Raw genomic sequence first — 25181 nt, forward strand, 5'->3', positions numbered from 1 at the left:
AAGACATGTCAGAAGCACCGTTTTGACAGATGTCAGCTCTGTTTCTCTCTCCACAGATACTGCCAGACCTGCTGAGTTTTTCCAGCATTTTCTGTTCTTATTTCAGATTTCCAGCATCCACAGTAGTTTGCTTTTATCTTTGTAATTAATCATACTGTTGGTTTCATCCATTTAACACCCCAAGAAAATGCCCTGCACAGATATTTCATGTCATTAATTCAGGATATTCATGCATCATTACATTACGTTAAAAAATATTCCACAGAATTTACAGCACAGCCTAACTGGTCCATACCAATGTTTATGCTCCACATGAACCTCGTCCAACCCTTCTTCAACTAACCCCATCAACAAATGCTTCTATTCCTTCCTCCCTAATATATTAATCTAGCTTCCCTTTAAATGCATCAATGCTAGTCTTCTCAGCGCTTCAAGCCTGTTGGACACCACAGCTGGCATTCTCCCTTCCCTCAGCCCAGGGAGGCGGTGGTGTATTGTCACTAGACCAGTAATTTGGAAAACCCAGGGGTAATACTCTGGGGACCCCGGTTCAAATCCCGCCACGGCAGATGGTGGAATTTGAATCCAATAAAAATCTGGAACTAATGATGACTGTGAAACCATTACCATTGTCATAAAAACCCTTCTGGTTCACTAATCTGATGTCCTTACCTGGTCTGGCCTAAATATGACTCCAGACATGGTTGACTCTTAAATGCCCCTTGAACAAGGGAATTTGGGGATGGGCAATAAATGCTGGCCAAGCCAGTGACACCCACATCCCATGAACAAACTATTTGATCATGTCTGACCATGCCACCATTGCTTGCAATATCATCCAAACCAAATTTTTATCTAATTCTTTTTTGAAGTTGGTTATCTCAGTTTGTTTTGCTAGAAATCCATTACCTTGTGGGAAGATAGCTTCTTCTAGCCTTGCCTTCTTGCCTTGCTTGAGCCTTGTTAATTTTAAAGCTTTATCCTCTTGCGCTTGTGCACAAGGCTCTCCCTACACCGCTCCAGTGGATTCTTATTTGTAGTGGATGAAAGGAAAATGATGCCCTAACCACAGCATTAGAAATCTTTAACAGGTTAATATGACATGCTCATTTTCCATCCCAGTCACCATTAACATCCGGTGGCCCAATCTGAATTAAAGTATTAGTTTTGTGTAATAGACTCACATTCATCATGAACAGAATTAAGATAAACCCCTTAAAATGTTGTACAGCATTTTGGTTGTCTTTTAATCCAACTGGTGATATGCATTTCCATGGTAATAACTATATTAAAGTGTAATAACTTGCAGCACATCAGTGTACTGGTAGATTGTGCCTCAGAGGGATATGACTTGGACTGAGCTACACAATTTCCCATCTAATCAACTTGAGACAGTGAAGGAAAACTCAGATGATGAATTCACCTTAAGTACACTTCCTGATGGATAATTAAGAGATACCCAGGAATAGGTGGCCTTCTCCACCTTTCATTTTGGAATTATATTATTACACATAGAATAGCAACAAGTGGCCAACATGGAAATTGTATTGTTAGCTTTGAGGTTGAAGAGACAAGGTATCCATGTACTTCAGCAAAGACCATTCAATGTACACAGAAACAGATCATTGGACCCAAGTGGTCCATGCTGGTGTTTTATGATCCATTCAAGCCTCACCTCACCTCTCTTCATCTAACACTATCAGTAAATCCTTTTATTCCTTTCTCCCTCGTGTTTATCATCTTTTAGCATCTATGTTTGCTATTCACCTCAACTATTTGCTATGGTAGTGAGTTCCACATTCTAACTGCTTTTTGGATAAAGAAATTTCTCTTGAATTCCTTACTGGATTTCTGAGTGACTATTTTATATTTAGTTTTGCTAAGTGTGATCATTGATTAATAATTATAACAATTATTTTGAATTGAAGTAAGTGGTGCAAAGCGCAACGGAAGTCTATAAATTATGTAAAAGCTTAAAAAATTACTTTATGTTAGAGTATTGCAGTAATTCAAAAGAAAACCAAGAATCCTTACCTAGGTGACATGAGCAAAGTATGTAGTTTTAGCTGCTCACCTAATGGAAGGATCTGTTGGTTTCTGTGCTAGTGCCATCTGCAAGTGTCTCAATGCAACTGTGTTGTTTTTTTGAAATAGCAGCAAGCGGCCAACATGGAAATTGTATTGCCAGCTTTTAGGTTGAAGAGACAAGGCATCCATGTACTTCAGCAGAGACCATTCAATGTACTTTTGCTCATCGGAGTCAACTGGTTTCAATTTACCATCCTAAATTATACAGCCAGTCAATAATAATAGAGCATCAGTTATATGACCAAAAGCTCATGCCTTTGCATTACATGCACAATGATGCCAGAGAAGTGAGTCACTGAAAATAAACCATTAGGTGATGCTGGACTTGAGTTTCTGATGTTACATGCAAAGTTATTTTCTGTACTCTACTGTTCCCAGATTGGATATTATATTTATCACACGCGTCTGAGTCCATAAAGGCTAATTTTCATTTATTCATGCTGATGGTTTTTCACAGGCTGTAGTTATGTGATGTCATCAGCACTATTGCCAGGATTACATGTAAAGCACCCTTCCACCACACCCACCACCACCCCACCCCCAACTCACTGAATTCAATGTAAAAGGTTAGATTCTCCCCTGGGGCATGGAACGGGGTCTCAAAAGACTACTAGCTCAAAACCACTACAGGATTAATCTCCCAAAAAATTGGCAGTCCATTTTCAGGCCTGTCTGAATCTCAGCCACTGCATGTAAAACAGATATGATTAACTCTTGCAACTCATTTCCCCTAATGTCCATCTCAAACTATTGTTGCCACTTTATAAGTGGTGATGGATGCCTCAGTAATGTATCACTGAGGTGGATGCCATGTTGAGATACTTTGATTGAGGGTTGGTGTTGCTGTGTCTGCATATTAATCTCTTTAGTGCTTTGCAGGTTCAGTCAGGGTTTTTAATGCTGTTTTTGCTTTGCTCTGCTTACAATAATGCTCTGCAATGGGGACATAGATTTTCCAATGGGTATACCTCTATTCTTATGCTTTGAATAGGGGGAGGGGGAGGAAGTGGAAGAGATTGGAGGCTCTCAGAGTAAGGCTTAACAGAAGGCATCTATTCTCGTTGGCACATACCAGGGTCACACACCATGGGGGTCTTACTTCGAACATTTTGGCCACTAATATCTGAGAAAGCTCTGCCCTCCTCTACAGGGTGCTGAGGAAGTATGTCAACAGTTACCTAAAGACCCTCTGCCTACTTTCATGAGAGGGCTGGCATTGTCTGTATTAGCCAACTTCACCAGTGCCTTGAATTTATTTGCGGCTGGATTCTTCCACGCAGCATCAAATGACTTTTGCCACATTAGTCAGGCAGCTGCTCACTACCATATCAAGAAAATCATATTGTTCTTCTACTCAGAGGGCTGTGCAGTTCATATTGTTTTACATTGGAGGCAGTCAAACAATGAGTGGGAACTATCCAGTTCTACAGATTGATAAGGTTCTTCCAGGCGCAATGGCCAATTCATGGAACACATCTGTCACTCCATGCTCCCGATGAGAACCCCTCTATTTCATGGATGGGAGAGACTTTCATTCTATAAAGTAGTGCAGATTATCTTATCCTGCACATCAATGCTGGGTACCCAGGATGCTGCCATAGCCATTCCATCATGCGACCAGTCATCATACCAGTCCTTATAATTCAGAGCCATCTATCAAAATGGTGGATTGGAGCTTCTTGACCTAATTTCTATCAAAAGGGCCTCCACTGGAGAATTTGTGGGGTAATTCCAGGTGCTGACATGACTCAGGTGTCTATACTTCGAGACATTTGAGTTTACACTGTTTCTCAGAAACACCTGCTACTATGCACTGCCTTGCCCCACCAGCATCTCCCACCCACACCTCCACCCTCCCAAACCCCCAAATCATGGAGGCTTCAAAACTTTTTAAAAAGTATTAAAAAATTTTAGAAGGTAAATGGGAGATCTTTTCCGTTGTTAAGAGTATAAGTTGCCTGCCAAATAGGGTTTATTACAATAAAAGTCCCAAAACTTGAAATCTTGTTGTGTGATCATTCCAGTCAGTCACTTGGCATTCAAATATAGTTTTAAAAGTTCTCAGTCTCTATGGGGATCGTAACACCGTTACCACCAGTTTTCTGCCTTTAACCATGTTAAAAGGTCCCACTGTGCTTGCTGGGAGTGTTATCAAACAAAATTTGATACCAAGTCGCATAAGAAGACATACAGGCAGATGATTGAAAACTTGATCACAGAAGTAGGTTTTAAGGAGTATCTTAAAGGGGGAAGGAGCATGAGAGAGGTGCAGTGGTTTAGGGAATGAGTTGCAGAGTTTAAGGCCCCAGCAGCTAAAAGCAATAATTGTCAGTGGTGGATTGATTAAAATCAAGGATGCACAAGAGGCAAGAACAGAGGAGTGCAGATGTCTCAGAGGGTTGTAGGTATGGAATAGATTACCGAGATAGGGAGGCCATGTAGGGACTTGAAAACAAGGATGAGAATTTTAAAACCTAGGCATTGCTTAACTGGGAGCTAATGTAGGTCAGTGAGTGAAGTTGTTATAGTATGGGTGAACGAGAATTGGTGCAAGTTAGGACACAGGGCGGGATTTTCCACACCCGCCCGCCGCCGCGATCTTCCGGTCCCGCCACAAGTCAATAGACTTCTGACTGGGGCGCTGCCTCGCCCGCGGCGGGTCCCGCTCGCAATGGGGCCGGAAAATCCCAGTCACAGGCAGCAAGTTTTGGGTGAGCTTAAGCTTACGGCAGGTGGAAGATAGGGAGCCAGCCAGAAGTGCACTGGAGTCGTCAAGTCTAGAGGTACGGATGAAAGTTCAGCAACAGATGAGCTGAGGCATGGGGCAGAGGGGGAGTTGGGTGATGTTACAGAGGTGGAAACAGGCAGGCTTAGTGATGGTGCGGATATGTAGTCAGAAGCTCATCTTGGAGCCAATAATGACACTGAAGGTTGTAAACAGTATGGTTCAGCCTCAGATAGTTGGCATGGATGAGAAATAAGAGGGCGGCTAAAGATAGATCCTCGGACTCCAGGTGTAATTGTGTGAAAGCAGGAAGAAAAACCATTGCAGGTGATTCTCTGGCTGCAAATGAATTGATAAGAATGGTACCAGGCAAATGCAGTTTGGTCAACAGGGTGTTAAAGACTGCAGACAGGTCAAGAAATACCAGGAGGGCTAGTTCACCATGGTCACAATCCTCCCTGAGGCATGTTAAATGAAGTTCAATTTGTATCAATCTGCTTTTATATTCTTTGAAAATACAATATTTACAGTATTCTATTCATTCATACCTTCCCAGCTTGCTGGGCTTTCCAGTTGTAAAGTGTCTGTACATAGTCAGCTTTGGCAGACTGCCCCTGTTCCTTTAATTGGCGGTATTCCATGTCCAATGCCTTCAATTGTTGCTGTAGTGCGACATCTGTTTTAAAGCCGTGAAGTTGACAAATTCCCGAAATCTCTTCATTTCTACCAGAGACCTCAGCTGCACTAAGGTTTTCTGCACCCTGTTCTCCAATCTGAGGGCAGATTGAGATCATTCTGATGTTGAAAAATAATAGATGCATTCTCTATTGTAGCATATATAGAAACAATGAACAGTTAGGAAAATGTTTACAATGATTGCTATCAGAATAAATGCTCATGGTATAAGCTCATGGTATAGGAGGTAACAAATTGGCATGGCGAGAAGATTGGCTGGCTAACAGGAAGCAGAGAGTATGTATAAATGGGTTTTTTTCAGGTTGGCAAGATGTAACAAATGGAATGCCACAGGGATCAGTGCTGGGACCTCAACTGTTTACAATTTATATAAATGACTTGGATGAAGGGACGGTTACCAAATTTCCTAATGACACAAAGAAAGGTAGGAAAGTAAGTTGTGAAGGGGACATAAGGAGACTACAAAAAGATATAGGTAGGTTAAGTAAGTGGGCAAAGGTCTGGCAAATGGAGTATAATGTAGGAAAATGTGAAACTGTCCATTTTGGCAGGAAGAATAAAAGGGAAGCATATTATCTAAATGGTGAAAGATTGCAGAGCTCTGAGGAGCAGAGAGACCTCGGTGTCCTAGTGAATGAATCACAAAAGGCTAGTATGCAAGTACAGCAAGTAATTAGGAAAGCTAATAGAATGTTATCATTTATTGAGAGGGGAATTGAACAGAAAAGTAGGGAGGTTATGCTTCAGTTGTACAGGGCACAAGTGAGACCACATTTGGAGTACTGTATACAGTATTGGTCACCTTATTTGAGGAAGGATGTAAATGTGTTGGAAGCTGTTCAGAGAAGGTTTACCAGACTAATACCTGGAATGGGTGGGTTGTCTTATGAGGAAAGGTTGGACAGACTAGGCTTGTATCCGCTGGAGTTTAGAAGAGTAAGAGGCGACTTGATTGAAACCTTTAAGATCCAGAGGGGTCTTGACAGGGTGGGCGTGGAGAGGATGTTTCTTCTTGTGGAAAAATCTAGAACCAGGGGTCAACCGTTTAAAAATAAGGGGTCACCCATTTAAAACAGAGATGAGGCAAAAAATTTTCACTCAGAGGGTCCTGAGTCTTTGGAACTCTCTTCCTGAAAAGGTGGTGGAAACAGAGTCTTTGAATATTTTTAAGGCAGAGGTGGATAGATTCTTGGTAAGCAAGGGGCTGATAGGTTATCAAGAGTAGGTGGGATGCAGATTTCAGGTAACTATGAGATCAGCCATGATCTTATTGAATGGCGGAGCAGGCTCGAGGGGCTGAATGGCCTACTCCTGCTCCTTGTTCGTATGTTTTATTAACATAGATGAGATTTAATCTTTATAACGCTGGCAGATGTTTTGGAAATTACACAGAATTTATCTCCATAAACAACAGTTACAAGGTCGAAGTGATGTTATAACGATGAGAGATAAATTGCATAACTTAAGTGGTGTGGATCATTGCAGCAAAGGTCCAGTTATGATACACTTCAGGTAAGAAAATCTACAACATAACTGTTATTTATCCAGTACTTTCAAAACTGATATGGGCAACAGATGAAAATTATAGAGAAAGCTTTAGTGTGAACTTTTGCAGACTGATGAATTAGGTCACTATATGAGAATGGAATAGGCACTTGATCATTTACACAACAATGTGACATAGTTGTGGAAGTCCAACAAGCAAAGTCATAAGGTGGTCACTAAGATAGGTGTTGCATATGATTTAGTAGGAAGTGCAACTCATCAAACCACATTAAGAGGTAACATGGTTGGTATGCATAGTGAAATGTTGATGATTTGGTGGTCTCTATTTTTAAAGACAATCTAAAACCTAATGGGGCTGGTTTTTGAGTTCCATAGACAACAGGTGGATGGTGACCAGAGAAACTGCACTGTCTGTTCAGCAGGAGGTTTGAAGCAGTTTAATGCTTGCAGTTTATCTACGCGATCTCGCTGTGCTGCCTGCACTTAAAGGGATCTGGAAAGTATCTCACCAATTTTTGGGGTGGGGGGGGAGAATTGGCAGGAGCAAATTTAATCCAGTGGCTCTTCTGTTTCTGCAGGGATACGTTGGTTAAAACTTAAATGGGGAAGAGGCAATCCAAGTGGCAGGAGGGGGCCACTGAGTGGCTCACAGTGCCTGGGAAGATTTCTGTAGGCCAAATTAACGGTGTAATTTCTAGAGCGGTTACTAGTGGTCCCTTTAAGGTCTGGGGGGTTAGGCTGCTCGATGTCCAACAGCAAAGGTGGCACTCCCCACCAATTTGTACCCGAAAATTGTGTTGGGGGTCCTACATCTGGTATAGAATTTTTAAAAAATCAGATTTTTTAATAAGGCTTCCTGTCTGTTTTGGTTGTGAGCATGGGCCAAACCATTTTGAAGTCCATCAAAAATCAAATCATGCATGACTTGGGCGTCCAGTGTGCGGTAGGCTTTACTGAAAAATAAACTGACTATCACCCTTGTTTCTCAGTGTAAAAAGAACTGTAGATCAATGAAAATCGCCCCCCAGTGTGGGAATGCTATAAACAATATCTCTCTCAAATGAAAATCCATTGTTTTTAAGTTAATATGAAACTTTTTGATCAAAATAGTTCAATAGTCTCCTTTTCCATTTATGAGAGAGAGTACCAACATTTTGGGAAATAGTAAAATCTTCAAGAAATGGAAAAGTTGAATCTCTGATGTTTTGATAAAAGGATTTTTAAATTTTGATGAGTTTGCTTTCTTTTCAAACATGCAACAATTGGGTTTAACATGTTACAGCTGCCTTACCTTCTTCACCACACCAAATACCACAGCTGCATGGTAATGTTCCTCTAACACTACGCCTAGGTAGAAATGCAGCTCAGGGTCCGTTGGTTTCAATTTTATAGCCAAAGCATAGTTCACCGCTGCCTTGTGCAAGGCATCCAGAGGTGAATTTCCTTCTTCATAATAAGGCACTGGTCATATATTAGAAAATAGTCAAAATATACAAATGGAAGCAGAGAAATACTTCTAACCATATTTAATCAAAAATCTGCAGTTAGGACATCATTAGGCCAAAGCACCTACAACCATCTGTGACACATGAGCTGCAGTATTATGCAGAATCCCTCTCAACATGTCTAGGTAGTGAAAGATACAATAGTCTTCTCACTGGCCCCTTTTGACAAGAATTATAGGATCATAGCATGATATAGCATAGAAGGCTATTCAGCCCAACGTTCCTGTGTTGGCTGTTTGGTAGGCTGGCTCACCAATTAGTCCTATTCCCCTGCTCTTTCTCCATAGTCCAACGCTGGTAATGCCATTGAATGTCAAGGGGAGACGGTTAGATTTTCTCTTATTGGAGATGGTCATTGCTTGCCACTTCTGTGGCATGCATATCACTTGCCACTTATCAGCCCAGACTTAGAGAAAATTATTAATAACATTGATTAAATCTCTATCGTCTACTTCCTACCTGTAGGAAACTCGTTCGAGTTACCAACAGTCACAGATTGCAACTCTTTTCGAGTACAATCACAGTTCTTGGTTTCCGGGAGTGGGACATGAACCCACAACCCTCTGATTCAAAGGCGAGGGTGCTATGAACTGAGCCACAGCTGACACCTCATCCAAGATTGTGCAAGCCAGCAAGGATCTGGGATAGTGCTGTGGAGCTGGGAGGAGCACTCCAGCTCCCCCTAATCCACATTAAGATAAGTTAAAAATATATACTTACCTTTTTGGTTGTGGCTTCCAACAGTCTGCTTAGAGACCATTGACTAAGTGGCATTAGGGACTGAATGATTGAGTAGAGCAGGTCCTCTGTCTATTCCACTCAGTACCTTTCCTCAGGAAGATCTTTATAAGAGATTAGACCCTCATTTACATACTTGAGGATCCCAGCGCCTGTTTCAGGTAGTTAATGGTGATGCCTGACAAGCCGCCTTTACCAACAACCACAGATTGGGTGTGGAACATTCTATTCTGCAAAATTGTTCCTTTTTTTGCTCGTTTGCCACCGAGAAAATGGGTGCAACAAGGACCAAATTCTCATCCCTAAAGCTAATGGGGTCAATCCTGACTTGATCTTAAAGTGGTTGAAAGCCTGGAAATGGGAAGAGATGTAAAATGACTCGCTATCACCTGTTTTACACAAATGCACAAAGCCAAGATCTACCCCCTCATGAATGCAAATCCTGCCATGTCAAATTGTGAAGCTGAATTCAATGAACCTGGTAATTTCGGATCAGCACCAGGAAAACAACCATGAAAACTCCTGATTTGTTGTAAGAACCCAAAACGTCCTTCAGGGAAGGGAACCTGCCATCCCTACCAGACTTGATCTGCAGATAACTCCAGCCCCACACTATGTGGCTGATTTCTGACGTCCTCAGGCAAACCAGGGAGGGTCAATAAATACTGCCTTGTCTGTGTTGCACACATTCCAAAAACAAGTAACATTTTTAAAAAGTATTCTTTTATTTCCTAAAGCAAATATTTACTTCCCTTTGTTCTTTTTTTGTAAAGGGTTTATTTATTTTTTGATTAAGTCAGATGGATAATGGTTAGGAAGCTATCCCCCAACCCAGCTGCTTAATTCACCTGGTTTTGCAGTCATGTCCAGAGACTAACTTGAGTGATAATGGGCATAGCATATCCACAAGAAAGTGGGAAAGTGCAGCCACAATTCCATTGTTCCATCTACATTAAAAAAGTTGGCACTGGAAAATAGTAGTATTACTTGACATTTAATACTAATTACTGGTATGATTTATTCTTCCAAAAGAAAATCTACTTTGACAAATTGTTAGTTATTCCTACATGGAAAATAAAACCCACTGTCACAAAACATGCCTGATTTGGAAACCAATTCTCCGTAATTTTTAATTTCGCTTGTGGCCTTGCTCAAGTGATTCGCAACTTTGCCTTCATCTGCACGTTCACGAAGCTGCTTTTCCCAGGCACGGACCTATCAAACAGCACAGGAAAAAGGACACAGAAATTATGGTGGTCTTGTAAACACAGCACAATTATACAAATTTCCACTGAGTATTTAATTCAGTTCTTTGAAGGTGTTAAATGTCAAACGTTCATTGAACCACAGTGAAAATAAATTCTTAAATTGCTTTGAATACATCACTTGGGCATTGTGATCACAGGCAATGGATAATTTACATAACAATCAGGCTAGTCTCTGGGCCTGTCAGCAAAGCCTGTACACGTGTAAGGTTTACTCAGTCTGTAATCTTGTGGTTGCACATGGTGACACTGCTCAGCCAGCATGGAGATGATTGGGAAATACCCCATTAAATATACCTGGAGCCTGCACTGCTGTAAGGTTTCCTGATTGAACTAAGAGCTTGGGTTATTCCAACTTCTAGTGACTGGCACATCGCTGTGCAGTTCTGAATTGTTTACTCTGCAACTGAGTGCTCAGTGCTGGCACACAATGACAGGGGTGGAACTGTGCCTCATTCCCCAGCATCTCCATACCTCATCTCAATAAGTGTATTAGTTGCCAAAATAATAATGATAAAAAAGCAACAAGATAATTGGAGGAACAGTGCATGAGAGAAAGGATCATTTTCTGTAAAGGATTTTAAATACTTTCAGTGTCCCACTGATATGGTTCCATAAAGTGTGAAGCAAAATATTCAACTCTGGTGAATGGGTCGCATTGCCATATAATGCTAAGTGGGCTGAGTATTTTACAGAACAGGCTAGTGTGAACGAACACAGTAAATAACACTGCCACCCTTGCGCCAGGTTATATGAGCTGCACACGATAGGATGTTTTTGCTGTATGCTTTCAGTCTGTAGGCCCTTGAGCTGATTAACAGGTTACATAAACAGTTCTTAGTACAAGCTTACTAGTCCAAGGTTACTGTTAGATGAGTGTACACAATGGCGATGAACATTATGATACCCTGCCAGCTGCAGCTTTTGAACTGTGGTTAGCAGCATGTTACTTAATCTCTCCCTGAAATGACCTAGCAAGCGCTCAGCTGTCGAGGCAGAGGCACAGCAGTACTGTCTCAAGAGTAATTGGGGATAGGCAATAAAAGCTGGCCCTGTCAGTGACAATCATACTCTGAAGTGAATTAAAAAAAACTTCACTGTTGCACCATGAGCATGAGAAGTTTTCAGCCCAGGTGGTATAGCTAAAGTAGCACACAATATCATGATAACATCAGATTTACATTGTTACAACACAAGTTCTTGGGAAAATTATAGCACAGCGAAGGAACCAGAGAATGTCATCGTAACACCAAATCTGACAGTGAGAAGTCATCCAAACATATAAAGTATTTAGCTGCTATTATTGTCAATAGTAATTTTACATTAGTTTATCATCAAAGTTTTTGTTTGCTGCATTTTTACATAATCTATTCTAAGATTTTTCGAAATACTACAAAGAAAGTGTTAGGTCAACTTGCTTCCTACCTCTAAAGTGTGTTTGAATTGATGTTTTGGTTTGCTTGTGAGGCCAAACTCCGTTTGATACCAGGAAGTCCCTGTAACATCCTAAAACAAATCAAAGATGAAAGTTAGAAAACATTATCCAAGGGTATGGAAATGTAGAGGGACTCAATCACTAGGAGGAATTCCTGAGTTGAAATTTTAGCGTGGATTGAATTGCGCAATATAAACAATTCTTTTATCTCCAATTCTGTGTTTCCATAACAGATAATGCCCATGCATCATTCTCACAGACATATCTCCAAAGTGCAAAAAGATCATGGCCAGAATTTTTCCGTCGGCGAGCTGGGGGCGGGGCCTGCTCGCCGTCGGGAAATTGACATTGGTTGACATCGGGGGAACCCCCGACATCATCCTGCCCCATTTAAATTTTTAGGTAGGCGGGCGGACAGCAAAATCAGCTGTCCGTCTGCCGACCTGTCAATGGCCAATTGAGGCCATTGACAGGATAATTAAGCCAATTAAAGGCCCTGCCCATCCAACCTTAAGGCCGGCGGGCAGGCAAGGAGCCCCAGTGGGCTTCTGATAAAGCATGAAACCTTATCCACTGGCTGGATGAGGTTTCATGTCTGTTTTAAAAAACTTTAATAAACTTTATGTGACATTTATTAACATGTCCCATCTCGTTTGACATTGTCACATGAGGGGGACATGTTAATAATTTTTTAATTTTTCTATTTTTTAAGTTTGTAAAACTTTCAGCGCTCTCCCTGAGACAGCACTTAGTCTCAGGGAGGTGTGCGAGCACTTTGACAGTTGGGGAATCCCTCCCCCCCGACACAGGAAGAGCGTAGCGCTTCCCGTCGGGTGGCCTCCCCACTCAAAATGGCGGCGGGGCCTGTTTTGGTGGCGGCGATCAGCTGCCCGCCCGCCGCTGAACCGGTGGGGCCTGCCCGCCCGCCCATCAAGGGCAAAATTCTGCCCCATGTGTTCTATATATTGTCGTATGCTAGCAAGTGGTTATTTTATTGGACTAACGATACAGAAACATGAGTTAAAATCCCACCACAATAGTTGAGGAATTTGAATTCAATGAATTAAATAAATCTGGAATTAAGAAACTAGTATCAGTGATGGTGATCATGAAACTACTGGATTGTCATAAAGACCCACCTGCTTCATTAACATCCTTTAAAGAAAGAAACCTTCCACCCGGTCTGGTCTGTATGTGAACTGAGACTCACAGCAATGTGGTTGACTCTAACCTTCCTTTGAAATAGCTGAGCAAGCCACTGAAATATTCAAGAAGGAGGCTCACCATCTTCAACACTTTCTCAAGAGCAATTAGGGATGTGCAATAAATGCTGCCCTTATCATTGACACCCACATCCCATGAATGTGAAGAATACTAAGCTTAGCTTGAGAAGACTTTAACGTGTCTGACATATATTGAAAGAAATAAAAACAATGTTATGATATTACTCTGCATACATGTGCAACTCATTGTTGTTGCATGAACAGCTTCTTTCAGTTGATCTCCAATTTACAGTATACTCATAAAGCTGTGCTTATTCAAAATAATCAGCATATCTTGCACCTATCAATGTACGTGGTTCTAATCATTTCTTTTCAGTGACAGCACAAAAGAGAGCTATTTGGCTAGTTCTTTGCACTGCTCTGTCCCATAGTCCTGTATCTGGCTCTGTTTTAAATTGTTACCTACTCTACCTTGAAAGATGCAATGGCCTCTGCCTCACCTACGCTGAGTAGCAAAGTCTCTGTGCTACAAATTTCTCCTATGCTCGCTCCTCAGTGATAATTTTGAACTTAAGGATCTTTTGCCACTCATTCCCCAACCATAAGATCGTAGGCAGCATTTAATGGAATGGATGGGGTCTCATCCGCCAGCTGGAGAGGTGGCAAAACCCCATGTCGTCTCTTTAAGGGAATGTCTATTACATCATGTGCAACTCAGCCACATGACAGGTCAGCAGTGGGTCTCCCACTGGAATCAAGGATCCTGGGGGCAGAAGTCCTGCTTGCTAAGAGCTGCTGGCCAATAAAAGACTGACAGCTCTATTGAATGACAATGCCACAAGGAGGTGGTGCTCCAGCCAGTACGACACCCTTCCAAGGTCTAGGATCATTGCTGGATCCCAGGCCAAAGTGAGTGATGGCAGGAGGTGGACCATGTATGGAGTCGGGAGGCGGTGGGGCAGCGGAGGGAATGAGAGGGGGATGGAGGGGTTTGGCTCTCAGCAGACCTCCCCTGATGTCCCTTGATCAGCTACTGGGTGCCTTTGAATGAGGGACATCTCTCTGGAGGGGTTTGTTTGCCGTGCTGCCCACATGGTGAGCCCCTGACCACTGCTGGGTTAATACCAGCGGCGGCGGGATGATGCCCTTAAGTGGGTATTAATTGGTGGCAGAGTGGGAAGGATGCCACAGGCCTACCTGCCACAGACTTAGTTGGGTGGGGGCAGGAAGGTGGTGTGGTCCCCTCCTTCCTGATTCAATACCCCTCCGCCATCAAACTCGCCACAGGGGAGGACATTAAATTCCACTCTGTCTTTTCTGATTCATTTCATCAAAACCCTTCAGAATTTAAAATTATTGATTAAATTTCATCTTTGCCTACTCTGCTCCAGTTGAAATAATCCCAGCATCTCAAGGTTCTCTTTAAAACATGACCTTCTCATCCCTGGTATCATTCTGAATTGAAACTGCATGTTTTAAATTATTTTAATGTCCATTCCGTAATGGGGCTCAAGACTGCACATAATTGCCTAAGTATTACCTTGTACAAAATTATCATTACCTTTCTGTTGTTTCATTATGCCACCATTTACAAAAGACTAGCTAAGCAGGTAGTTGTGGGACTGAACACAGATCTGGGAATTGGCAACATGTTAAGGTCCTGGAAAGGAAAAAGAACATGGAAATGGAACAGCAATTAACAAGGACAAAGGGGGTTAAAGGGGATTAAAGGTGCTTTCTCTGAGGAGGATTTATGATGGCAATTTTGAAAGGGAAGGAGACAGTGCAAAAGGCAAGGACGGACATTAACATATGGGGTGTTTAGACGTACCCTAGTGAATCATTTATGATACAAGAGCTGAAATTATTTAGAAGGTTGGAAAAGATCCAAAAGTGTCACAAGAATCAATCCTGCATCTTGTACTTGCAGTCTTAGTTACATCTAACTGAAATTATATCAAATCACCACTGGACTGTTGGGGATTTAGGATTGAAATTAGTGTTACCCAACTAGTAACACAGTTGCTGGGTGATGAGGTGGGGGGCGTAGTCAACTTCATGAAAAAAACTTTATCCCTGATGAACAGAGGCTTTGTGAAGTCTTTTCTTTAAAAAAAAGTCCCATTCATAACTGCTAACATATCAATGATTTGAATTTACTTTTACTTCCAAAAAAGAACTTGGGTGATTTTTTTATATACTCCCTACTACAGAATTTATTTGTTATTGGCAACTATATATTATGTATGGGAAGCTGCAGCATAGTGGCAATGTTACTGCAGTAGTAATACAGAGGCTTGAGCTAACAATTTGGAAACATGGGGCAGAATTTTATGCTGATTGGGCAGGCGCCTGCCTGACCCGATCGGGCGTGAAATCGCGCGAGGTGACCTTGAGCAAGTGTCCCGATGTCATCCCGCGCTCGAGGGAAATTTCAGTCGGCGGGCCCGTGCAAAAGTCGGAAGCGCGCTCAATAATTAGGAGACCAATTAAGGTTATTAAAGGTGCAGTTGTCTCTGATTCTTCATGGTCCGTCCAACCTTACGGTTGGCGGATGGGCAAATTGGCCAGGCCAAGGGTGGGATGAGGTTTTGATTATTAAATGGAAGATAAATAAAAATCTATGGACAGCATTTTTATCATGTATATGTTCAGGTGACTGACTGTGATGCTTGGGCATTTTTTTCCTGTTTTTAAAAACTTTATTTAATGTTTTTCGGGTCTTCAGCCCCCTGAGGCAGCTCTCTGCCTTCAGGGAGCTTTCCGTTAGTGCTTGCCCATGCCCACTAATTGGCCAGCCAACACGAAATCACCCTTGGGAGCCGATCGCAGACGGTGGTCCGTTCCCCAGCCGATCCCAGACCCACTGATCACGCCTGCCTGCCGACCTCAAGATTCTGCCCATAAGTACAAATCCCACCTCGATCAGCAGACGAGGAACTTACATTCAGTTAATAAAAACATCTGGAATAAAAAGCTAGTGTCAGTAATGATGACTACAAAATATATCGTCGTTCCTTCGCTGTCGCTGGGTCAAAATCCTGGAACTCCTTTCCTAACAGCACTGTGGGTGTACCTACACCACATGGACTGCAGTGATTCAAGAAGGCAGCTCACCACCACCTTGTCAAGGGCAACTAGGGATGGGCAATAAATGCTGGCCCAGCCAGCGAAGCCCACATCCTGTGAATGAATAAAAAAAAGAATTTAACGGTCACAGCAGTGGGCCCTACCACCAGTTGTGACCATTTCCAGGACCCCTGTTTGGATGAAGCCCAAATAGGAAGCCAATTGGCTGTCATTAGAGTTACCGGCGCCAGCAGGGGCAATTTCCCACCGCACTTTCTATTGCAAAGTGGATTTCCCATCTCTGATGGCTGCCAGGCCAGCAATTCTCCAGCACTAGCAGCGCCCCCAGAAACGGTGGCCACTCCCGATACTGCAGGAGGCCTGAGGCTGAAGATTGTTGCTGCAGCTCCTGGGCCAACGTGAGTGGAGAGAGATCACTGTAGCCAGTCAGGGAGGCCTCGGTGAGTGGGCAGGGAGATGGGGGCTGTTGTGAAGGGCAGGGGGTTGCTTCCCTGCCTTTCTACCAGTGGTTCCCTTCATTGGGCACAGGATGTCCGAGGAGGAGAGACTCCTCCAACCAGGCAGCAGACATATCAGCCAGGATTTATCTGGTAGTATGCTCACATAGCATTGTCCCTGCCTGCCTCTGGTTGAATACTTAATTGGCCTCCGGGAAGGAAGGCTGTCCTCAACTTTTCCTGCCCCTGACTTAACTGGGGGCGGGAGGTGGGTGGGAAGGCAACTGGGTCACCACCCCACACCTTCCTGTCCCATTATATGTCCCTTCCCCACCGTTAAATTAAATTCCACCCAACAAAAATATCAGTTTGTTATTTAGGGAAGGCAATCTGCTGTCCTTATTTGGTCTGGCCCATATGTGACTTCAGACCCTCAGCAGCGGCTGACTCTTAACTGCCCTCTGAACTGGCCTAGAAATCTCTCCATTTGCCTGGATGGGTGCAGCTCCAACAATACTCAAGAAGCTTGACAACTTCCAGGACAAACCAGCCCGCTTGATTGGCACCCCATTCCCCCACTTTCAACATTCACTCGTTCCACCACCGACGCACAGTGGCAGCAGTTTGTACCATCCACAAGATGCAATTCACCAAGGCTCCTTCGACAGCATCTTTCAAACCCGCGATCTTAACCGCCTAGAAGGACAAGGAGGCAGATGCATGTCCAAGCCACACACCACCTTGACTTGGACTATATTGTCGTTCCTTAATTGTCACTAGGTCAAAATCCTAGGAACTCCCTCCCTAACAGCACTTTGGGAGGGACCTACACCACATGGACTGCAGCGGTTGAAGAAAGCAGCTCACCACTGCCTTCAAGGGCAATTAGGGATGGGCAAAAAATGCTGGCCTAGTCAGCAATACCCACGTCCTGTGAAAGAATATTTGAAAAATTCACTCTGTTAAGGATAATAAATGCTGGCCATGCCAGTGATGCCCACATCCCGTGAATATATATAAAACAAAGTGTATGGCTAATATTATTTATTAAGCTTTTCTATAAGCTCTTGTCAAACTGATGTGGTTCAGAATTAACATTTCTCACTGAAAGTGCTAAGACATTTAGAAGCTTGTTTAGTTCCCTCAAATAACTGACCTTTGAATCCAGTTCAGCTGGCGGTTTATGCGGGCACTCCAATGAATGTTTTCCAAGTTCAGATAGCTCAACTATCCTTGTACAACCTTAACAAGCAGGAATAAAATAGTGAATACAGGAACTGACTGAGGGCCTGTGAAGGCTCTGAACATCCAAGAACAATGGCAACTTTTAAGTGCACAAAGAAAACCAGCATTTTAGCAGCAAGATTCAATTGACATCTAAGAATACAAATCTTGTCACTAAAGCTCCAATGCTCTGTGTCATTTAATGCAGGAATGCAGGTTCACAACCAATGATTCCAAACATGTTGAACTCTCCAACTTGGCTTTGCTATGGGGGAAAGCATAGAACAGACAAAAGGTGCTTCCCTTCAAGAAAGGAGGGGAAAATTCAGTCACACCGTGTCACTCTGGTACATAGCTCCAGAGTGGATTTAGTAGAAAGTCCTTCCTCCTCACATGCCATGGTATGGTGTATGGTAATGAGAAAGCAAGAAAAAGGAACTAGAGAAAATGTAAACTAACAAAAGTGTGAAAAATCTGAAAGACAACTTCTGTCTAAGGGTGAATGTCTTCTCATGTATTCCTTTTTTTGACGGAGATCTAAGCTGGCAGTCAAATCAGAATTTTATTTGTGCGTTTGTATGTATGTAGATTACATTGTCCCTCTTTCCCTCACTGATGGGTTTGTTTTATTTAGAAAAGTCCAAGCTCAGGAAGAGTTTGAAGAGATGGGGTACTGAAGAGATGATACAGATAAAACAAATTTGCCAATGTGCATCCTGTTGTCAGTACAGTACAGAGAAAAAACTGTGAGGAATCTTGTAGGAGACAGAAACTACATGCTAATTACTTTAAAACTAGTGTATTTGAAGTGTGACTTCCTTTGTTTCTACCCAGTTAGAATAAATATCCAGACGCTCTCACCAATTATAAAGTGCCCTCCACAGAATCTGAATTTAATTTGCCAACATAATGACTACATTTGCACTTATAAAAGGATTCATTTATGAATATATCAAAGACATTTACATTGTGACTTGGTGACCTTATTGAAGTTTAAACAGTTTATTGACATTAATTTCAGATTCAAGTCATGTTTCGCTTGGTGAGTTAATATTCTGTGTAGGAGGTTTCAATTATCAACTTAATACATATGAATATCCCAGTACTTTACATAAATGCATAGACTTTTGGCATAAATTGCAAATGAAAGAAAAGGCCTTTAATTGATCCTTGAGGCTTAGTTATTTATCAGATCATACTAGAGTTCCTGCTAGTCACACAAAGAAATTTCTTGGATCTTTGGAGGTCAGCTGCAATGATATGTAATTAGTCAAACCAAGCCTCATTAGTTCACTCCTATTCATACTTAGATACCATTTACCTGGAAGCTTATTGTTATGATCTTCATCACAATAAAACAATTAATTGGCAAAAGGTAAAATGTTGCCGGAAAGGCTTGCATGTTTCAATATATCACAGGAATTACTGAAATGGAGCAGTGATTAACGTCTCATTTATTACTATTTTTTTTCACAAAGTAGTAAAATGAGTTTGCTTCCATTTACCTATTAATGACACTGATATATGTTTAGGGCTAGTGAAATGACTTGGATGATATTACTTTTGGTGTGGAGTTAATTCTGTTAAGCCTATGGATATAGACGCTGATACTTTTGTTGGTTGTTCAGTAGAAAGTTCAGTATTCCCAGATAAAAAGGAAAGAACACTTTCTTTCAATAGGTCTGGCTACATAATTTAAAGGATCTACCATGGTAACCAGAACATGTTGTACAAATTCTAAACTGACATGGAATACAGTACAGTAACTTACAGAGCCCTGATTTTAACCTAAAATAAAAGCAAAATACTGGAGATTCGAAAGAAAAACAGAAAGTGCAGGGAAAACTCAGCAGGTCTGGCAGCATCTGTGGAGAGGGAAACAGGGTCATCGTTTTGAGTCCAATATGACTCTTCTTCAGAACTGATTTTAACCTCCCTTGAAGGGAATGGGAATGTGTAGGAGTTGTGGTTCAGTTAGTGACACTTATCCCTCTGAGTTAGAAGGTGGAAGGTTCAAGTCCCACTCCAGAGACATGAGCTAGGGACAGCTGCACTGTGGCAGGTGCTGTCTTCTGGATGAGACATTGAAACAAGGCCCCACCTGCTGTCTAAGGTGACTGTAAAAGAACCTGTGGCATTATTTTGAAGAAGTGCAGGGGAATTCTCCCCACCGTCCTGGCCAATATTTATCCCTTAGTCAACAGCTTTGAAACAGATTATCACATTGCTGCTGTGAGAGCCTGTTGCATGCAAATGGGCCGCTGTCTTTCCTACAATATAACAGTGCCTACACTTCAATAAGTATTTTATTGGCTTTACAGAATTTTGGGGCATCCTGAAGTTATGAAGGGAGCTATTTAGATTCTTCTTAAAAAATCTTTTTAGGGCAGTTTTGTGTCTGATACTAGTTTTACATCCCAACTGACTTTACTCTACATTGACACAAAAGCAGAATACTGCAGATGCTGGAAATCTGAAATATAAACAGAAAATGCTAGAAATATTCAGCAGGTCAGGCAGGATCTGTGTAGAGAAAAACGGAGTTAACATTTCACGTTTATGATCTTCCATCAGAATCATTCTACAGTGACTTCAGTGGAGACTGAAATCAGAAAGGGTGTAAAATGGGCTTCAGATCTGAACATGACCCATTATTACCTTACTGGTCAGGTTAAAATCAGGTCTAGGTAGCCTGCCATTCCAGAGGTAAAGTAAACTAATGTCTTATTTCCTTTATAACAAACAACATTTTTAGGCAGTAAATGCTGCATCGCAGCCTCATTCTGACTCTATCAAAAGAAATAATACATGAGACAATGGCAGCATTTTGCCCAAATGGAACTCCTTAAAAAGACAGAAGATATTTGATAAGGTGCCACATCAAAAGTTATTGCGGAAAATAAAAGCTCATGGTGTAGGTGGTATCATATTGGCATGGATAGAAGATTGGCTAGCTAATAGGAAACAGAGAGCAGGCATAAATGGGTCATTTTCTGGTTGGCAAGATGTAACAAGTGTTGTGCCACAGGGGCCAGTGCTGGAGCCTCAACTTTGTACAATTTATACAAATGACTTGGATGAAGGGATCAAAGGTATGGTTGCTAAATTTGCTGATGACACAAAGATAGGTAGGAAAATAAGTTGTGAAGAGGACATAACAAGACTACAAAGGGATATAGATAGGTTAAGTGAGTGGGCAAAGATCTGGCAAATGGGACAGAGTTTTCCCCCCATTAGTGGGGAAGTTCAGGAGCAGGCGCACCTCTGATTGCACCGCCATTTTACGTGGGCGGGCCAATTAAGACTCGCTCAGCGTGACGTCCGCCAGGAAGTGCCATGCGCTCCCTGTGCGGATGGGGGGGGATTCCCTTAGCCGAGAGTGCGCTCTTTCGCGCATGCGCGCGAAAGAGTGCACTCATCTCCCTGACGCTAAGTGCTGCCTCAGGGAGATCGGCGCCAAATTCAAAAATGTTCAAAATATAAAAATAAAATTTCCCTGATATGTCCCCTCATGTGACACTGTCACATGAGTTGGGACATGTCCATCACTTTTAGTTAAACTTTTATTAAATTTTTAAAAACCTACATGAAACCTCGTCCCGCCTGTGGATGAGGTTTCATGCTTCCTCTCAAGCCCGTCAGGGCTCCCGGCCTGCCCGCCAATCTTAAGGTTGGACGGGCAGGTCCTTTAACTACTGCAATTACTTTTTAAATTGCCTCAATTGGCCGTTGACAGGTCGGCGGGCACACAGCTGATTCGGCTGCGCCCCCGCCGACCTGAAAATTGAAATGACGTGGGGTGACGTCGGGAGTTCCACCTGACGTTATCCCGTGTCATTTTATGCATCGGTGTGCGGGTCCCGCCCCCCACACGCCAACCGGGAAATCCTGCCCATGGAGTATAATGGGGGAAAATGTGAAATTGTCCATTTTGGCAGGAAGAATAAAAAAAATTATTTAAACAGTGAGAGATTGCAGAGCTCTGAGATGCAGAGGGATCTGGGTGTCCTCGTGCATGAATCACAAATAATTAGTATACAGGTTCAGAAAGTAATCAGCAAAGCTAGCAGAATGTTATCTTTTATTGCGAGGGGAAATGAATACAAAAGTAGGGAGGTTATGCTTCAGTTATATAGGGCATTGGTGAGACCACATCTGAAGTGCTATGTATAGTATTGGGCTCCTTATTTAAGGAAGGGTGTAAATGTGTTGAAAACAGTTCAGAGGTTTACTAAACTAATACCTGGAAAGGGCGGGTTGTCTTATGAGGAAAGGTTGGACAGGCTAGGCTTGTATCCTCTGGAGTTTAGAAGAGTAAGAGGCAACTTGATTGAAACGTATAAGATCCTGAGGGGTCTTGACAGGGTGGATGTGGAAAGAATGTTTCCTCTTGTGGGAGAATCTAGGACTAGGGTCACTGTTTAAAAATAAGGGGTCGCCCATTTAAGACAGAGATGAGAAGAAGTTTTTTTCTCTCAGAGGGTCGTGAGTCTTTGGAATTCTCTTTCTCAAAAGGTGGCGGAAACAGGGTCTGAATATTTCGAAGGCAGAGGTAGGTAGATTCTTCATAAGCAAGTGGTGAAAGGTTACTGGGGGTAGGCGGGAATGTGGAGTTGAGGTTAACAATCAGATCAGCCATGATCTTATTGAATGGAGGAGCAGGCTCGAGGGGCAGAGTGGTCTACTCCTGATCCTAATTCCTACGCTCGTATGCAAGCTTAACTGTAAAGGGGGCCCATTTTCAACTCTATTGACTGGGTGATGTGTAGCAGAGTTGAGTTCCCACAAATTTCTATGTCATTGATTTCACTGGGATTAAAATTTTGTGTGTTCTACAATGGGTAGGTGAACTGCTCCAACACACCAGTGCCCGGGCAGTGAAGTTGATAATAACCCATGCACCCCAACCCCATCCCACGTTATTAATTCCCTTTCTTTGTTAAGTAACATTTCAAGGGCTCCTTTATAAAATTCATAAGACAAGGAGGTTGATTTTAACTGTAAGATGGCTGACTAGTGGAGCAAGGTGACAGGTCACCTGGCAGTACTGATGGGTGGCCTGGTACATTTTGAGGGTTGGGACTCATTATCATATGGTTAGCGGGCACCACTGTTTTAGGGTTGCCCTGTTTCTGCCCTGTAACACTGGTTAAAATCTCCCCCATGTATTTTATCTCAAAAAAGTTGACACAATCCACTGATATCAAGTCAGGAAGGATGGGCAAGCCTCACAGAACGAAGGCATTCTGCAGCACTGATTGGCAATTCTATGAATTATTGGCTCCTTTAACTCAGGATTATTCAACAAAGGTAGAAAGGATCTCAACACAATGATGTGGGAAACACAATTATTTCACCAGTCCTTTTATTTAGGTGATTTGCAGTTTGTTGTGGCCATTAGAATAAGAAATAACTTCAAGGGGGACATGGGGATTGAAGTTCATAATGCAATAAATAGATGAATTTGATCCACTCGTGTACCAAAGTACCTTATTGGCCAATGATGCTAAACAGGAGGAGAAAGCTGGGAAGGGCACTAAGGCAAAAAAAAGGACAACGGTTTTGAGAAGACTTTCAATAGCAGGGAGATGCCACAGCACAGGGAGCTCCAGAGAGTGACATCATGCTGCTACAATCAACTTCCTCTTTAGACTAATTTTTTATTCGTGCTCGACTATAAATATGTCCTTACAATGCCATCAGGAAGATTAAAAACAAGTGTTATCATAAAATGGGCAGCACGGTGGCGCAGTGGTTAGCGCTGCTGCTTCACAGCCCCAGGGACCTGGGTTCGATTTTGACCTCGGGTGTCTGTCTGTGTGGAGTTTGCATGTTATCCCCATGTCTATGTGGGTTTTCGATGGGTGCTCTGGTTTCCTCCCACTGTCCAAGTACGTGCTGGTTAGGCGGATTGGCTATGGTAAATTGTCCCCCAGTGTGTGTGCATGTGACTGTGTGCCCTGTGATGGACTGGTGTCCTGTCCTTGGTGTACCCTGCCTAGCGGGATAGGCTCCAACTCCCCGCGACACTGAATTGGATGAAGCGGTTCTGGAAAAGTGAATGAGTTGTCATAAAATAAAAGCACACAACATATACTTGCAAATACAGTGCCAACTGAAAGTTAAAAAATATTCCCATGAGTGAAACCAGTGCTAAAACTGAAAGTGATCTGTGATGAGCTCATGACCAAAGATTGCTTTTTCTGGATGGTACATATTCTATCTGTAATTGGCTGGGAAAGTCGCTATGGGTGGTGCATGCAGCACTGCGGACCATACATGGCTCGTGCGGCATTCTTCAAAGATATTAATGGAGAATGCCACACGGACCATGTAGGTAGCAGCCTGTGGTGCTAGCTGCATCCAGGGAAACTAATGTAAGTCTGAGTGTATGTGAATGAATTTACCTCCCATAGAATTCTTAGAGGCTTGACAGGTTAGATGCTGGGAAGATGTTTCTGCTGGTTGGGGAGTCCAGAACTAAGGCTCACAGCCTCAGAATTAGGGATTGCCATTTGGGTCAGAGATAACAAGAAATTCTTTCAAAGGGTTGTGAATTTTTGGAATTCTTTATGCCCGAGTCCAATGGATGCTTAGTCATTGAGTATAACAAAGGGCCATAGTTTTTTGGATACTAAGGGAATCAAAGGATATGGAGATAGGGTGGGAAAGTAGAGTTGAGATAGGGTGGGAAAGGGGAGTTGAGATAGAAGATCAGCCATGATTTTACTGAATGGCAGAACAGACTCGAAGGGTTGAATGGCCTCTCCTGCTCCAATTTTGTATGTACAGATTTTGGCCTGAGTCCAACAGCGTCTTTACAGAAATAAAAACAGAAAATGCTGAACAAACTCAACAGGTCTGACAGCATCTGTGGAGAGAGAAACAGAGTTAACGTTTCGAGTCTGTATGCCTCTTCTTCAATTCATATACTCTGAAGAAGAGGCATACAGACTCGAAATGTTAACTCTGTTTCTCTCTCCACAGATGCTGTCAGACCTGCTGAGTTTTTACAGCACTTTTTGTTTTTATTTCAGATTTCCAGCATCCGCAGTATTTTGCTTTTATGCTAGCATCTTTATAGAGATTGTTTGAAATTTTCAAAGTTTTTGCTTTGCAGATAAATGAACCAATATCAGAAGCTAGAAAATTAGAGGTACATTCTTTGTATTACACTGAAATTACTGTGAGGATAAAGTTTCTTCCAAGGTATTCAACACAATAAATGTTTTTATTTAAACCTTCAAAA

The 25181-nt window shown here is 42.4% G+C and overlaps 1 protein-coding gene across 1 annotated transcript; it reads right to left on the reverse strand.

Annotated features, from left to right (window-relative positions):
- Nucleotides 1–5299: 5299 nt before the first annotated feature.
- On the reverse strand, nucleotides 5300–24227 carry LOC144690018 (uncharacterized). The gene is made up of 6 exons (XM_078557550.1): nucleotides 24212–24227; nucleotides 17865–17950; nucleotides 11949–12029; nucleotides 10359–10473; nucleotides 8307–8476; nucleotides 5300–5586 (listed from the first exon to the last, which is right to left on the reverse strand). The coding sequence occupies exons 1-6, from the start codon at nucleotides 24225–24227 to the stop codon at nucleotides 5356–5358; spliced, it is 699 nt and encodes a 232-aa protein (XP_078413676.1). The 3' UTR covers nucleotides 5300–5355.
- Nucleotides 24228–25181: the final 954 nt, after the last annotated feature.

The sequence above is a fragment of the Cetorhinus maximus genome, chromosome 14 (assembly GCF_964194155.1).
Source record: "Cetorhinus maximus chromosome 14, sCetMax3.hap1.1, whole genome shotgun sequence".
Taxonomy (NCBI): Eukaryota; Metazoa; Chordata; class Chondrichthyes; order Lamniformes; family Cetorhinidae; genus Cetorhinus; species Cetorhinus maximus.

Excerpts from the sequence above, each read along its gene's own strand:
- LOC144690018 (XM_078557550.1), bottom strand. Across the intron at positions 10,474-11,948 it reads AATTCAAACACACTTTAGAG|GTCCGTGCCTGGGAAAAGCA; the intron begins GTAGGAAGCAAG and ends GCTGTTTGATAG. Across the intron at positions 8,477-10,358 it reads AGAATTGGTTTCCAAATCAG|TGCCTTATTATGAAGAAGGA; the intron begins GCATGTTTTGTG and ends ATATATGACCAG.